The sequence below is a fragment of the Colletotrichum truncatum genome (assembly GCF_014235925.2).
Source record: "Colletotrichum truncatum strain CMES1059 chromosome Unknown Contig_0002, whole genome shotgun sequence".
NCBI classification, from domain to species: Eukaryota; Fungi; Ascomycota; class Sordariomycetes; order Glomerellales; family Glomerellaceae; genus Colletotrichum; species Colletotrichum truncatum.
The window spans coordinates 862507-878666 of NW_027222399.1; the positions used below are offsets into that span (position 1 = coordinate 862507).

The window sequence follows — 16160 nt, forward strand, 5'->3', positions numbered from 1 at the left end:
GCGGGTTGTGGGATGAGGATCAGTTAATTGAAGACGGGAAAGATGCCCAAAACAGTTGATGATATCTTTGGTGGGTTTATGGGATGAGGCTTAAAGTCAGGGTTGATTGAACCCACGTGCTGTTGAGTGAAAGATTCAATTGACGAACAAATGGAGGGCGGGCTGGGCTCTCACTCTCACTCTATCATGAGTTGAGAAAGAGATTCGATTTGCCTGAGTGACATAGGAAATGAGAGGCAGCTTAGTCCAGCAAAAGGTCCGGCCGGAACCAACCACCAGTCATTGGCCACGCATCAACCTTGAGCTGCCTCTTTCGGTGAAGTGGCTCCTGGCATTGGGCGTGGCGCATCCTAGGCCCTGGTTTACTGGGTAGTTGACTAGCTGGGATATACCGCCCATTTTCCCCTCTGATGTTTCTCGCTATCAGTTATGGTGAGCTAAGCTACTCACTATGACCTTCCAGAAAAGCCAACCGCCGATGTAAAACGGGTTCGATCGGTCTCGAAGGCGAATCTGAACCAAAAACGGGCACGATGTGCACAGACTTTTCATCATAATACGCCAATGCTAATGTCGAGTTTAGAAGCTGGTTTTCGCCGACCTGGATCATCATCCAGCTCAATTGACGAGTAGGATGCAGAGTAAGGAATAAGTAGATATTGTACGTATACTCTAGACTACGACAGTATGCTCGCTCTAATAGAAAATGAGGATGGTTACCTCGGACAAGAAACCTACTGGACCGGCTACGCCCCGGAAGCTTGAACAGAAGCAAACATTTAGTGGAGCTGGCTCGTGTCATGGATGTCGGCATGCTACGCTGTTGCTTTCAATAGTTGTATCCCAGCACTAACTGGGTCTCCCCCCCCAAAGGACAACTGAAGAGCTTCATAAGCATAAAGCTTAGGTTCATAACACCTCCCAGTACTCCGTACCCCGTCCACACTCCGGCCATCGGGGGGTACTCTCCAGTGCGTGGACTGATTATCGCAGGGCGGATTAAATAGATCTGGGCTGTCGCGTAACTTAACGAGAAAGATCCACGTCAGGCTCCAGTCTCGTCAAAGTTTGTTCCGTGCGGTAGAGGGCCTGGACCTTCGGTGACAAGGAGCCTTGTATTGCTTGAATTGATGTTGAAGTTTTGAGATACTATGTGGTGAGATCTGTTAAACCTCCATTGAATTACAACATCGACTATCGCAACATTGACAGTTCCCAAATAAAACTATTCATGCTGTACGACGGCGACCCTCGCGAATCGATCCACAACCGGCATTCAGGCCTCTGAGAAGAAAGCAATAGTACAAATCACAGCCAAGATTGCATCGGATCATCGCCGACGGCATCACCACCAATGCAGGTCGGCGGCGCGGCCCCTTAGGCGACGTCCTCCCATTGGTTGTCTTAATGACACTAACGATTCTTATCCCAATTCAGCCTTTTCTTCTCCTTCTTCACCATGAGCTGCTCTACCTCTCTCCCACTCCCCGGCTTCTCCCATGTCTTTTTTTTTTTTTTTTTCCTTCTCCTCATTTCCTTATGCAAGCCAGGCTCCCCCGCGGCTCTCCCGATGTGACGCTGGAGTCCTCGGTGGAAATATCGCGAGCATGGCCGCCCGCCCGAATAACAGATGACATGAGGGGAAAAAGGAAAAAACGAGGGGATGGCACGAGGCTATCCCTAATCCAAGGCAGATTGCAGAAAGTTGCCGGCAGCTATCTGGATTCTCAGTAGCGATTCTTCTTGGCTCCCCTCATCCTACGGATAATTTGGTGATTTGCAGAGAAGCGGCAAAACCAGCAGTTGAGATCTACCACCGGACGCACTTATCTCCAGGTGTACTACGTATCCGTGCAGCATAATCTGGAGATTCCAGATGCTGACCGGGGAGGGGGAACATGTCCTCGGCCGCGCGTGGTTCTTCCGTAGACTAAGGATAATGATCGAAACATCCTTCACCGTTCTTATCCCCCATCCGTGAGTCCCAGGCCGCCAAGCACAGCTATTATCCTTGCCCAGCCTTTCTTCGTGTGTTTACCCACAGCTCACTTTTCAAAGCTCACGCTTCAAGCGGATGGTCTTTCCGTGCCGTTGCGCCTCGGCGCCTCTGCGCCAATCGCCTCCGCACCTGATGGTTCCGTTGCCCCAATCGAGGAGATGAGAAACGCCATGAAAGCCCAAAAATACTCAGAGTCAATGACGGCAGAGAGATCCTTTGGCTTGCTTTTTCATTCTTTCTTGTGTGGATGTAGGTATCAAGACAGCTGCCGCAGCCTAAGCTGTTGTGCCATGCGATTCTCGATAGCTCACTGGCACATTGTGTCCAACAGCCAAACTTTGTGAAGCTTGCTGTACAGGCTCATCCCTTGCATTCAGCTCACCTCACTGGCGAACGACAATGTCTCTCTCCTCTACCTGCCTGCCTGGGGGGGATAAGCACCGAACAGCGTTGACCCTTGGCGGGTTGTTCAGGAACCCCCGACGTCCGGCATCGGGCTAAGCCGAATTGGACCATCTCCCCCGCCGTCATGGTTTGGCGAGGGGGGTGGTTAGTATGGAAAACTATTCCATGGTTCCCCTCGACAGCCAAGGGTCAAGAACCACAGAAGGGACGCACGCGTTCCTCGACGGAATGCTAGGGCACAAAAGAGACACACAAATGTCACCCTGTGCCTTGTTCGCCAGCCAAACGGTACCTCTCCAAACGAGTCCACCTCATCATAATCCTACGGATACGCTTGTTCTCAGCTGCAGTAAAATGATGCTGTAGTTCGCCGCCGCCCACACACTCTCTCAACCTGCCTCATGCGGACGACCCGGTTGCTGATAGGTGGGAAATGCCACACCATGCACCTGGACGCTCTTTGATGCCCTCGTCTCTTTTTTTTCTTTCCCCTCCTTCACACCCTTGGCCCTGCCCAGACTCAGGTACAGGGTGTTATTGTACCGGGTCAATGTGCGCTGGTTTCCCTCACTCACGATGTTTGTGGTCATTGCCTGTTGCTAACCACCATAACCACCCCTGTCCGTTTGTCCAAAGGGCCACCCCCGGTCTATGACCCGCCTTCCCTTCGCCTCTTCTGGGCGACGCCCAGAAGGGCGGATGCGCTCCGCTTTTGCTCTCTTCCCTCTGGTTGCTGCGGTTCGTATCGACTGCGGCATACTATACCGTAGTTGCTTGCTTTCTCATCCACCTTTCACCTTAGTTTTGCAGCAGCAAGGTAGGCAGGCCTATCTACCCGCACATAGCGGATGGACATGGCCACCACCACCAATCTACCCGTTCGTACACCACACACCCCCGGTACACCCCCATCATGGGGGAGGGCAGATGGTATATATCAAGGTGCCTTCGCCTCCATGTAACCCGTCTTCCTTTCCCCTTTCCTCTCATCACCGACTTCCTACCAGATCCATCCAATCAAGCCATCCCATCCATCTCTAGGACCTCAGTCGATCGTCTGACCCTCAAACCGTCAAAATGAAGGCCTCCGTCATCCTCTCCCTCGCCACCCTTGCCCTCGGCTCGGTCATTGAGAAGCGCGAGTGCGCCGGCAACAACTGCAACCGTCAGGTCACCGGTACCCGCGAGGGTCTCCTGCCCATCTCCTCCCGCAAGGCCGACTGCTCTTCTTTCCTCCAGGCCACCGTCACCCCCTCCCCTACGTACGTTGTGTTCCCCCCCCTTTCCGATATCTTGGGCAGGTCTACGGAACGGCTTGGCCTCGAATAGTCGATGAAGCAAGAAGAATTGGAACTAACACGAAACCTGCAGCACCGTCACCGTCACCATCACCGCCGCTCCCGCCCGCCTCCGCCGCGCCGGCCAGCTCGAGAACCGCCAGGTCACCGCCTACCCTACTCTCATCCCCGCCTACGCCTCTTCTTGCGACGACGCTGCTGAGTACTCCTCTGCTTGCTCTTGCTGGGGTATCACCGCTGTCACCTCCACCGCTCCCCGCCCCACCGTCACCGTCACCACCACCGTCGACTACTGCGAGGGTAAGTTCTCTCTAGAGCATGCTTGAAAAGTGTGAGAGAGAAAACGGCAATGCTAACAAATCATCACAGACTTGTAAGCGTCTCGTTAGACGTGGCGATGTTGGGACTGGCAGGATGAGAAAGGCCATTCGTCTTCTTTTCGAGGCCCGCTGCTTTAGCGCGAGTGGGAAGGGGAGGGTTCAAATGAGGCGATGATGAAGTCTGGATGGGCTTGGATGGGAGGTTACCGTCGTGCTCGCCCTCCCCTTGGGTCATTATGTGTTCGCACTATGATATAAACCCCCCTCTCGACTACGAATTCAAATGGCTTTGATCATTCATTTTTCAGTTTCAATCCGGGGAAAGACGGGAAAGCTATCTGTTTTTATGGCTTCTTGACGTCGGAACTCTCATCTACTTTTTTTATCCCCCTTCCAACCTCGCCCAGAGCACTGGGGGGTTTCAAAAAAGGGATTCGGGTGGTTTGGGGCATGCATTGTTACGAAGGAAAACGTTCATGACTGACTTTTTTGGAATGGAAAGACTGGCGTGGCCTTCGTTTGGGTCGCGTTTTAGTCTTGCCATTGTTACGATATTCGCATTCATGTGTAATAATTAAGACTAATTCACCCGATATGTCTGAGATTGGTTTGCCTGTGAATTACATCGATGGGACTGTGGATTGATGTTTGTCGTATTCCGTGACGTTTATGTGTATTGTTTTCAATCTGATCTTAGATTCATTACGTTCGCTTTCATCGGAGGGTTGAATGAATGACATATTCACCGGTGTCTTCTGAGGGCGGAGACTTTCTGAAGATAATTGAGACCTGATGCTCACGAGCTGAGACGAGACACCAGGCAGCCGACTTATCCTGATGTTGTGTCTCATAGCGAAGGTAGTTGCTTATTCGCCAGACCTGGTGTCATCCCCCCCCAAAAAAAACCTAAATGGCTAACGATTCTGAGGGATTTCAATATTGGTAGCTCCCAGATCCCTGGTTTTCAATTTTCAGTCCCCCTGGTTTCTGCAAAATGCCCAAATGACACCCATAGTCTTGTCAATTTATTGCCAACCTTGAACTTTACTGTTCATGTAGGTAGTCGAACCAAGGACCCTGAGCCTCATTCCGTCGCACAACTCAAAAGACGTTGAACATGCCGCAGATTGCGTGATACGTCCGGCATGCCTCGCCGGCCGTCCCGTCCCATGACGCTGGGTCCCGTTCGATGTCGATCTTTTTCTACACATTCATCCGAACTCTGTTTCGCTGCTGTTACCCACCCGGTTCCCCATCGTCTTCCCAGCATTTCCCCCATAATTTGTTTCAGAGCCTGCAGCGAGGGGGTTCCATCCGCTCACGCATGTCATTTATTGAGGTGGTCGCAGTGGTTTGCTGAGTGGTACTGTGTAGGTGGTCAGCCCAAGCCGTCGCTCAAAACATCCAGCCAAACACTATATCAGCGATCGGTCTCACATTGCACCGGCTGATTTCGTTGGCAGCCAAGAACCTGAGGTAAGGTAACGAGTAGATCGCGCACCGATTGGCCGATGATAATGTGCGCAAGGGGGAGAAGACCTCTCACCATCAGTTCACCATTCAGACAAAATGCCTCCCTCCAAGCGTTCCTCCACGAGGCACAGCGTGAAGAAACCACCACAGCCGCGTGAACATGTTTCGTACAATAAGAGACATTGCCGTCGCCCACTTCAGGCCCGCCCTGGACGCCGTCTTCTTCGGCCACCGCCTCCCTTGGTCCCTCCGCTGGCGCCTCTTGGCCTTGCAACCCATCATCTTCCTGACGCACTCCCTAGCTCTCGCGCCATACATCTTCCGGCGCCCTTATGCCGTGCGCTACATCCCCATCAGCGATACACGCTCCCTTCGGATCCTCGTGTTTAAAGAGCCCGGCAAAGGAACAGGTCTCCACGGCCTCCTACGGCCTCTCCACGTCGACTGCCACCCCGGCGGCTTCGTCGGCGGTATCCCAGAGGCAGACGCGCCTTTCTGTTCTCTTGTGGCCAAGGAGACCGGCGCCGTCGTCGTGAGTCTAAGTTACCGCCTCGCACCGGTCCACCCGTTCCCCGCAGCCATCGACGACGTTGACGCGGCGTTGAAATGGCTGCGAGACCACGCCGAGGAGGAACTCGGCGCCGACCCGAGGCTGTTGACCGTCTCCGGAGCCTCGGCGGGTGGTAACCTCGTTCTAGCGGCGAGCCAGAATATCCCCTCGCCGGAATACGCGATCCGCGCGTCGGCGACTTTTTACGCGCCTCTAGACCTGCGGCCGAAGCCGGAGGAGAAGCCGCGGCCCGCTGGTCTCCCGGCAAAGGACCCTTTGTCGTTCATGCTCGCTCTGTATGATTCGTATGCTGCACCTTCCAAGGCGGAGAATATGGACAACCCGAGACTGAGCCCTTACTTGGCGCGTGAGGAAACGTTGCCGGAGAGGATGGTGCTTGTGGTTGCGGGGATTGATATCACTGTTCACGAGCAGTTGACGTTTGTTGAGCGGGTGAAGAAGGAGCGGGAGGAAAAGGGGAAAGATGGGGGAAGCGTCGAGGCGTTTTATGTCGAGGATTTGTTCCATGGGTGTCTTGAGGGTAAGTCAGCTATGCATTCCAAAGATTCTGGGATTAGACTGATGCTGAGTTTGTGCAGTACCGAATGTCGTTGTCCCTGTGAGTAAGAAGATGGTTATGTGGCAGAGGGGTCTTGATGTTATCAGGGCCGCCCAGGAGAGTCACGGCTGGCAATGGAAGAAGAGCCTTTGATGGCGGGTGGTTGTATCATCTCCCTGGCGGCGATGGTGTACATGTACTAACGTTATTCACGAAGCATCTCAACTTGATCTATGTGACTTTAATGTCTGAAACTCAAAATAATTCAATCTTAATATCCAGATTACTTGGTGACCTTGAAATTCGTATGCCGGGCTTAGACAGGCCTTTTGATTTAGCCGACTAATAGAGAATGGACTGGCCAAATTTTTACAGTCTCTCTTCTTATTAAACTCGGGTTTAAATCCCGAGAATAATCAACGATGAGCAAGCAGCATGAATGTAAACTGTCAAAACACTATCTGTTGTCAACACGGAATGGAAGTTTATCTCATAGTTGAAAACGGTGCCCTAGCGAGACATTCCATTTTAAAGGTGCCCATATCTCCTGTCAACCTGCTTGAACAATCAGCTGTATGTATAGTACGCTTTCACCAAGGGAAAGCAATACCAATGATGGATAAATGTGCAGTAACGGTCTTGTAATCAAGAACATTGTAGATCATATGGATTATGCAGAACACGTAAAGTAGGTATTTCATATGAGTGTATGTGGTAAAAAGTACGTTGTACGCATCAGGTTCAAATTGTGAAAATAACAATCATTACTTGTTTGTGGCAGAAGTTCGATAAGTGCTATGCAATCACTGAGCGAATAAACACATGAAAAGAATAGACCTAAACGTAAACATCGGTCCTTATTAAACACCAATACGCACATTAAGAAAATAGCAGTTGCGAAGAGCCAGTAACATTAAGACTGCTACTTATGTGAAGCTGAGATGTCTCTGGGAATATGGGCTGCGGCCGTAGATCGAATAATCGCGAGATCCCAACTCAAGTTTGGAATCATAAAACCAAGTAAAAAGAATCGTGTTTTCATTCAATTTTACGACAATCAGACACGATGTGCTCTAAGCAATCAGATTCGAGGTTGTACTATGGCTTATTGGAGTACGGCTCAACTGGGTCCAACCAGGAGCTCGATAAGATAAACGATAAGATAAGACGCAAGATACCGATAAGACACCTTATCGCCAAAAAAGTTCTTTTCCCTTTGGAAAGCGACTCCCCGCCATTGTCCAGCCATCAATCACCCCGACCGATTGAAGCAGACCGCAACCATGGGAAAGCGCAAGGTCACCGCTCTCGAGAAGGTCGATGCCGACTTGTAAGTTCATCACTGAGAATATTCCCACGCAGTCGCTAACTTTTGCAGCGCGACTCTTCAGTACAAGATCCGTCGCGACCCCAGGTCCTACGAGGAAAACTTCCTGCAGCAATGGGGCCAGTACGAGAGTCAGCGCGAGGTGTTCCTCGTCTCGCCGACGACTGCGACAAGAGACTACACCGAGTCCTTCCATAACCTGGTCGATCTGATTGCCCACACCGCCGACCTCTACCCCAAGCACGCCGCCGCGTTCCCCAACGACCTGAAGGCGATTCTGCTCCAGCACCATGAGGTGCTGCACCCCGAGTTGCGCGAGAAGATTGTCGGCAGTCTGGCTCTCCTGCGTAAGAAGGAAGTCATTGACTCGCCCTACCTCTTGACGACGCTCTTCCCGATCCTCGTTTCCTCGCCGAGCAAGACCCTCCGCACGCTCCTCTTCCAGAAGATCCTCTCCGAGATGCGTAATGCCAACTCCAAGGGCACAAACCACCCGCTCAACCGCACGATCCAGACTGTCCTCTACAACCTCATCACAGCAGACCGCACTTCACCGAAGGCGCTGTGGGCCGTCAAGCTGACGAGAGAGCTGTGGAAGCGTCAGATCTGGACGGATGCAAAGACGGTAGATGTCATGAAGGAGGCGTGCCTGTCAGACAACGAAAAGGTTGTTGTGGGCGCCACCCGATTCTTCCTGGGTGGTGACAAGGAGCGTGAGGAGATGGAGGACGAGGACAGTGATGAGGAGCAGATCGATCTTCAGAAGATTAAGCATCAAATCGGCATCAACAAGAAGTCAAAGAAGCAGGCCAACGCCTACAAGAAGGCCGTCGCCAAGGTTCACAAGCAGGAACGCAGCAAGGGCAAACCCCACCCGCTCAACTTCTCGGCTTTCCATCTCCTTCACGACCCCCAGGGTTTCGCTGAGAACGTGTTCCAGAAGCACCTGCAGAACACCAAGGTGAAGTTTTCTCATGAGAACAGGCTTCTCGTACTGCAGCTGGTCACCAGACTGGTCGGTCTTCACAAGTTGACCATCGTCAGCCTGTACTCGTGGTTCATCAAGTTCCTCACCCCCCGCCAAGAGTCTGTCACCTCTTACTTGGCCTGTCTTGCCCAGGGAACGCATAACCTGGTCCCCCCCGATGCGGTCGAGCCCTTGATCCAGAAGATCGCCAACGAGTTCGTTTCAGAAGCTTCCGCCTCTGAAGTCGCCGCGGCTGGTCTGAACGCCATTCGTGAAATTTGCGTAAGACAACCCCTGGCGATGAGCGATACACTCCTGCAGGATTTGGTCCAGTACAGGAAGAGCAAGGATAAGGGTGTCATGATGGCTGCCAAGGGTCTGTTGTCGCTGTACAGAGAAGTCGGCGCGGAACTTCTGATGAAGAAGGACAGAGGCAAGGACGCCACCATGGGCTTGAGAAGCGGCGAGATGAAGCAGAGGAAGTACGGAGAGGAAGAGGTTGGCGGAATCGACGGAATCGAGCTGCTTGCCAAGTGGAAGGAGGAGCAGCGCAAGCTTAGACGCGAGGCAAAGGGTCTTCCGGCGGACGGCAGCGATAAGGAGGACGAGGAGGACGACGGCTTCAACTCGGACGACTGGGAAGTTGACTCTGTCGGCAGCGATGACTCTGGTGGCTGGATCAATGTCGAGCATTCCGAGGACGAGGATGATGAGCCCGTTTCTAAGAAGCGCAAGACGGGCGAAGACGGCTCCGACAATGAAGATGAGGCAGAGGAGGAGGAGGACGAGGCAGCTGAGATGGAGAGGATACAGAAGCTTGCGACAACCACCATCCTCACGCCCGCCGATCTCCAGAAGCTGCAGGAGCTGCGCCTGGAGGCCAGCCTCAACAAGACACTGGGTCACCGCACATCGAAGCGTGCAAAGGAGATCGAGAAGGCGTTGGCTAGACATCTTGACGATGGTCTTACGGCAGAGCAGATCGAGGCGCCTGCTAAGCTGCGCAAGACCACCAAGGAGGAGAGAGTGGCAATGGCCAGGGAGGGCAAGCCCGACCGTGACGAGCACAAGTCTACGCAGGCCATCCGCAAGTCCAAGAAGGATGCCGAGGGCAAGAGTACGACGAACAAGGAGAAGGCGCGCCAGAAGAACTTCTTGATGACGCTGAGCAAAGCCAAGCACAAGAACAAGCGTAGTTTGGTGCAGACGCGCAAGGTGCTTCAAGGCCATATTGACAGGAGTAAACGTGGCGGTAGACGGCGCAACGGCATGTAGACGGCGAACTCGTGTTATCCTTTTTTTTTTCTTACACAGGGGAGACAACGGTACATATAATACAAAAGTTTTCAGGCCAGCGTTGTTGGCGGCATGTCATTAAAAAGTCATTCTTAGCCGGGGGAGATTCTTTCGCTTTGTGAGATTGTTACACCATCTAAGTATGTCTAAAATACAACTTACCAACTCGAGGGCGAGAGCCTTCTATGTACTCACGGTTGTTCATTTACCCAAAGACTCCCGTCGTCTGGAAGCTCCCCGCCACAGCTTCCTTCTTTCCGCGGGCCAAGCTATCTTTCCCACGCGGTTAAAGACCGCAAAGCATCCTTCACAGAGAGCGGCGCCCGGGGCGCGGACGGGATTCATACAGCCGCACAGCTTATTATAGGCCGTCGACTGCTCTGGCAACTCTTCAATCGGGTCGGTAATGTTGTTTGATCCCTCACATCGGCTGCAGAGTCCGTTGGAGACACGCGGGCACGAAAGGCCACATATCGCGCAGAACATGGTCTCCTCCGGCGCCAGTTCGTCCATCGCTTGCAGCGGCATCTCGCCGTGCATGCCTTCGAACTGACACGAGTTGCAGTGAGCCTTACCTGGCAGCGCTTGGGCGCGCTCGCAAATCACGCATATGCCCTGTCCGCCGAAGAAGGCCATGTGAGCTGTGGTAGGGGTGTTGGGGAGGATAATACATGCCTCGCAACGTCTTTGACCAGGTGGCACTTGCTTTCGGTGGCAGACGTCGCAGACTCCCGAGCGGATATCCGAGATATGTGAGCCCTGGAGCGGCAACGGGGCGGGCTGGAATCGGCGTCCTCTATTGGACGTGTTGCCGGCGGAAATGCATTCATGACACTGTGCCCGGCCCAAGGCTGTGATGTTCCTATTGCACTGGATGCAGACGTGGTTGTCGCCTTGCGGGAGAGCACCTGCTGAGCTGTTTGCTTGACCATGTGGGCCGAAGGCAATGTCTGCGGCGGTGCATTCAGGGCAAAGGTCTCGGCCGTTTACCGTGTTTTGTCGGTGGCAGCGGCGGCAGCGGTTCGACTGAGTGGATGATCCTCGGGAGCCTTGATTGTCGCTGGGAATCGCTTGTAATGCCCGGGCAGCTGTGACCGAGTTTCTGATGTTTTGCTGTCGGCAGGCTTCACATACGGACTCGATCGGCCGGCCGCCTGGGCCAATGGCTGGGAGACGACCCATGGGGGTTTTCTTGCATTGTGGACAAACTCTAGACCACACTAAAGGGCTCGCAAGAGCGGACTGTGGATTAGCAGTATGCATAGAAACCTCGGAATCTGGAGAGGAGCGGAGGGTAGGGAAGTGGCTGGGAGGTTGTGTTGTGCCGGTTGGTGGCTCTAGGAAAGGAGGTACCTGGATGCCACGATGGTTATCGTTAGGTGATGAGATGGAGTGATACTTGCCTGGAAGGTAGAGATCTTGTGGCTGCATTCCTTGGACATTGTGTTGCTGTGTTTGTGACCGCTTGTTGAGGTTGGAAGGCGGGACGCCGTCGTTTGACGTCTGCTGCTGTCTCTTGAAGGGATACTTGTCGGCCATGATGCTTTCGTAATTGAGAAGAGGTTGTTAAAGAGTTTGTTTTGGCTTACCTGATGTCGTGAAAGAGAACGGATACTTGTATGAAGTAATACGCTGGCAGTGATTCTGATGTGAGTGAGTGAGCGATGCAAAATCATGGTGAGGGACCTTTAGTTATATAGTAATCCATGGAGCAAGATGATGACTGTTTTCAGAGAAAAGAAGTCAAACAGCAGCATTGTTCGTAAGATGAACAATCATGGTGAGAGTTTGGCTGTCTTTCACAGTTAAGTGCAGTATTCTTATTTCTTTACGTTGTTACAATGGCTAATTGTTTATGTTCTTTCACCATTGTGTGATATCAGAAATTTGAGAAAGAATTATTGTGGAATCTTCAAGATCACGTAGACAAAAGACTGGTAGCCTTGTCTATGCAAGGCACAATGGACTTGTTCATAGGCTGCGCATAGTTTCGGTCTCTTTGTGTTCTCATGTAGTAGCCATTGTAAGAGTCCACATTACCTCGTGTTCAACGCATTCTCTAGTGATTTTATGAAAGAACAGAGGGAACAACACCTGAGTTCTGGAGCAAAATGTAAGCCTCCAGTGATCGATGCATGGTTAAACCCAGCGAGATGCCAAGGGAAACTCGGTCGTTACCTGGTGTCACCACTCATGAGACGTTGTGGGGACAGGCCCGTCAAGCAAGGGTCCTCAGCCCTAACAGCCCAGATCGTCTAGTTGGTTAGGATGATACGTTGTGGTCTCTATTCACACAGCGATCCGTGTTGACGGCGGTTCGAATCCGCCTCTGGGCATAGTTAGTCGCAAGACATTTCTTTTGTTGTTTTTTCGTCCTTGGATATAATACATTTTTAGTTTTGTGCCAACCTTAAACGGGCAGGTGTAGGAAACTAACGGTCGGTTAAAAAAAAAAAAAAAAACCGTTAAATACCGTTTGACGCAATCGGCCGATAAGCAACGGTGGGGTCACCGGAGAGCCGAGAGCGATCGGAATGCAAAGAAACCGGCCGTTGATAGTTGATCTCACTACTGAGACCTCTGAGACTTCCCGGGGCTGGAATACGAAAGGTGCACGGATGAAGGCAAAATTGCGCGGACTATCTCATCACATGCCAGCATGTCACTCATCCTTGGTTTCAGTGGCTACGTTCATCCTCACACACTCACCGGAGGGTCTTGGCTCTCACATTCCAGAACATGACCATCCTGCCGCGGTTGACTCCATACTGCCCGATATCTCAACATTGAGTCACATTGATCTTACGGAATGCATGCTTGGCCTGAGATTACCAACATTTGTGGCCGCCTGAGACTATCGCTTTTTTCTCCGCCATGGCTGTTTCTGATTGCATCATGACCTGCGTCTAGTACCACCTTCCCGCCAAGGAAAGCCAAGGTCATTCAATGGCCTCAAAGTAACCATAACAGGAGAACAACAATCGGCGAGCTCGCAACACGTCATTAGAAATGTTTTCTTTAGCATGTGAAAAAGCCAGGATATCTGGCTCTCTCGAATGCCCCAGAAAACTCGATTTTCCTCATCAAACCGTAAGGAATGTCCATATCTGGACAATTGGTTGTGTTATTGGGGTTCCAGACAGCTTTCATGGATCGGAATTCGGCAGTCTCGGGGAAATGCCACAACCATTGCGCTTCAGCCGTGGATCGGTTCCCGGATAGAACTCGTCGTCGTCATTGAAAGTGTAGGAAGGCGGAGTGGAGACAGCAATCTTGGGCTTCATCTTCTTTCCTGACGGCGTCCTGGGATGTTTGTGACTGGCGATTCCAGCGGGAGTCAAAGCTTGAGATGAGTGGGAAGACATATTGTCGGATGAAGCTCTGCAACGGTCGGACACATGAAGCAGGAAAGACGCCAGATCGGGACTATTGGCCGCAGCTTGATGGGCTAGAGCAAGTCCTGGTTAGCACGGACAGAGAACCCATATTGAGAAGGAGAAATCGAGGATGCAGCGTGGAAGGCCAGACCTGCGGCCACAAGGCGCCACGGATGGGTTGAGATTTGACATGAAAAGTGGAGGGTGAATCATACCTCGAGCAACCATATTCGCGGCCTCGGCCGCCTTGGATAGGTGGTAGGCTAGCTCTACTGCAGCACGGTCGTTAGCGGTTTGTTGTCGTGAGAAGGTGGGATGGTGCCATAGGAAGATCACCATCCAGGTCGCATGTGTGTGGGGGTGGGGCAGGTTTGTGAGACCGTGGGGGAACAGGTTGATGGCGATCTCAAAATACGTACCGTTTTGTTGAAGTAGAGGAGAGTATGCTGGAGGTGTGGTCATGATGGGAGTGAAGGACTGAGCAGATGGATTAAGATTCGGCTGCTGCGAGGCCGGGACGCCATCCTCAAAGTTGGTGGACCCAGAAGCCATGATCCTGTGGTAGATGCTCGTGATAAGTAGGTAACTGAGGTATAAGTGTTGAAGATTGGTGAGAGAAGATTTTATGAATCTAGTTCTCTAAGGCTGTTTCTCAAAAAGGAAGGAGCGGTGGGATCAGTCTGAAGTTGTCTCTTTTCGGCTTTTTACTGGAACACCAGTGTCATTCTTACAACGTTCTATTTCACCTTTACAAACTCAGTCACACATGTTAAGACAGAGGCAGAAAAAGCAAAGCGCCAGGGTCCTGTTACTGCAGTATTGGAAAGACTCTTGCTTCCATCCAACGTGTGAGAGTGGAGTCCACCACGCGCCCTCGGTTCAGTTCTTTGACACCAAATCTTTGACCGGTGATGTTTGTCTCAAATAGGCAAGACAAAAGCCTGCGAGTTATTACATAATAATGGTACAACGGTAACACACAGGAGAAGACTAGCGGCTCATGAAGATCTGCAATGCAGTGTAATCATCTCCGGGACTTACAGCTATCTAATATTGAACTACCTAAGGTACTGAGACAAGATTTTTTGGCCTAAATCTTCCATTCGCGAGGCTAGGATCCAAGGGTATACATCTGTAATATAGTGCATATAAAGTGTGACAGTGGGGATAAAAAACGGTGGAGGGTAGATGAGCTTAGGCTTGAAGTCGAAATTAAGTTACACCTTATCTTTCGACTTCCATCCTAGACCTATTACCACTTTAAACCTGACACAAGGTTCATGTCTGGCGTGCTCAAGAATTCAAATTGAAACAAGGAACCCTTTATTTTGTATAAACCATGTAAAGCTTGACCCTGACCCTTTTCTTGACGACAAAAGTGATTCCACTATTTGCCTGGGAGCAATTGTGGTTTATCTATAGCGCCACTATATATTGGGAAGATAATCTGACGCCGAAGGCCATACTATAATGAAACAACAATGAGTTTTATTTCAAGACTAAAAGAAGTTTGCCGGAATAATAGCTTCGTGTTTCTCGACTCGTTTAAGACTCCTTGGAAGAGAATGAGAAAATGAAGGAGTAGTCTATGCAGTAAGGAGTGATATACCGCCGATGTTGACTACTTGGTTCCCACTTTACGGGTGCTCTTTTTTCGTGAAATCACAGAGGTGGAGATCGGCCCTTTGCTTTACAATCTGTACAATCCTCGTATACGTGCACATGTGGCCTGGAGGCCCATCACTTCCAAATGCTGCTTGCAGTCCGACCTTCGTTGCAATGAGACCAGGGTAAGAGTGTCGAGAAACGTTACAATGCTCTTTAACGCATTGGAACACTTGGTTACTGCTTGGATAGGTCAGTCTTCAACCTGTTTTGCTGGATGCATGCCGAAGAAGCTTACGCAAGTGTGACTAACCTCGACGAAACCTTTTGCATGCCAGCCATCAAGGAACCTTGATGATCGGGCGCCCACTTTCAGTTGTGTGATGAATCTCACTATTGGCAGGCGTTTCTGTTAGTCTGCAAAAATGTGTGGATAACGGTAGCAATATCAAAGATGTATGTATGCCAGCTACCATCAACCTGTTTCGTGGCCCACAACGGTCGGGTCTCCGATATAGACGGAGGCGGCGCGGCTCGGAGAAGATGGCTTATTGAGGCAACTGCAATGTGATTGCTTGCATTGCGCTCTTTTCGGTCCAATGCCACCTTCACGGAGGAAAATGAGGCCGGCAGAAGAGACGTTTAGAGGTGTTGTAAAAGCCCATCCCATTGGAGGTCTCGAGCGACTGACTTTCCAGGTTGTCTGTGGTGCTTTTACATCAGCATCTGTCATCGATGAGAAATCTCACATATTCAGCAACGCGGACAATAAGTTGCTCCTTGGATGCGACAAGGTTGAATTTAGGCGCGACCGAACCGCGCCTTTCGGTGGAAGGATGGTGTGCTGGCTTTCCTATTCCGTGCCGCTCTTGTCTGGGGTATTCAGAAACGGCGGCCCTATTGTTCACGTAGGATGGGTGACGTGAGATTGCAGCAGCAGCAGCAGCAGCAGCAGCAATCTAGATGTTCCTAACAAGGATTGGT

General features: G+C 51.4%; 5 protein-coding genes across 5 annotated transcripts; 3 read left to right on the plus strand and 2 right to left on the minus strand.

Moving 5' to 3' along the window:
• Positions 1-3481: 3481 nt before the first annotated feature.
• CTRU02_203194 (uncharacterized protein) lies at positions 3482-4079 on the plus strand (the record flags this gene model as incomplete). The annotated part of the gene is made up of 3 exons (XM_036727275.1): positions 3482-3666; positions 3776-4002; positions 4072-4079. The coding sequence occupies 3 exons, from the start codon at positions 3482-3484 to the stop codon at positions 4077-4079; spliced, it is 420 nt and encodes a 139-aa protein (XP_036581069.1).
• Positions 4080-5655: 1576 nt separating this feature from the next.
• On the plus strand, positions 5656-6757 carry CTRU02_203195 (lipase esterase family; the record flags this gene model as incomplete). Its single annotated transcript, XM_036727276.1, has 2 exons — positions 5656-6586; positions 6645-6757. The coding sequence occupies 2 exons, from the start codon at positions 5656-5658 to the stop codon at positions 6755-6757; spliced, it is 1044 nt and encodes a 347-aa protein (XP_036581070.1).
• Positions 6758-7887: 1130 nt separating this feature from the next.
• CTRU02_203196 (sda1 domain protein) lies at positions 7888-10173 on the plus strand (the record flags this gene model as incomplete). Its single annotated transcript, XM_036727277.1, has 2 exons — positions 7888-7934; positions 7983-10173. The coding sequence occupies 2 exons, from the start codon at positions 7888-7890 to the stop codon at positions 10171-10173; spliced, it is 2238 nt and encodes a 745-aa protein (XP_036581071.1).
• Positions 10174-10399: 226 nt separating this feature from the next.
• Positions 10400-11733, minus strand: CTRU02_203197 (uncharacterized protein; the record flags this gene model as incomplete). The annotated part of the gene is made up of 4 exons (XM_070204158.1): positions 10400-10467; positions 10542-11110; positions 11185-11360; positions 11404-11733. 4 exons carry the CDS (start codon positions 11731-11733, stop codon positions 10400-10402), a joined length of 1143 nt encoding a protein of 380 aa, XP_070061921.1.
• Positions 11734-13340: 1607 nt separating this feature from the next.
• CTRU02_203198 (uncharacterized protein) lies at positions 13341-13559 on the minus strand (the record flags this gene model as incomplete). Its single annotated transcript, XM_036727279.1, has 1 exon — positions 13341-13559. The coding sequence occupies one exon, from the start codon at positions 13557-13559 to the stop codon at positions 13341-13343; it is 219 nt and encodes a 72-aa protein (XP_036581073.1).
• Positions 13560-16160: the final 2601 nt, after the last annotated feature.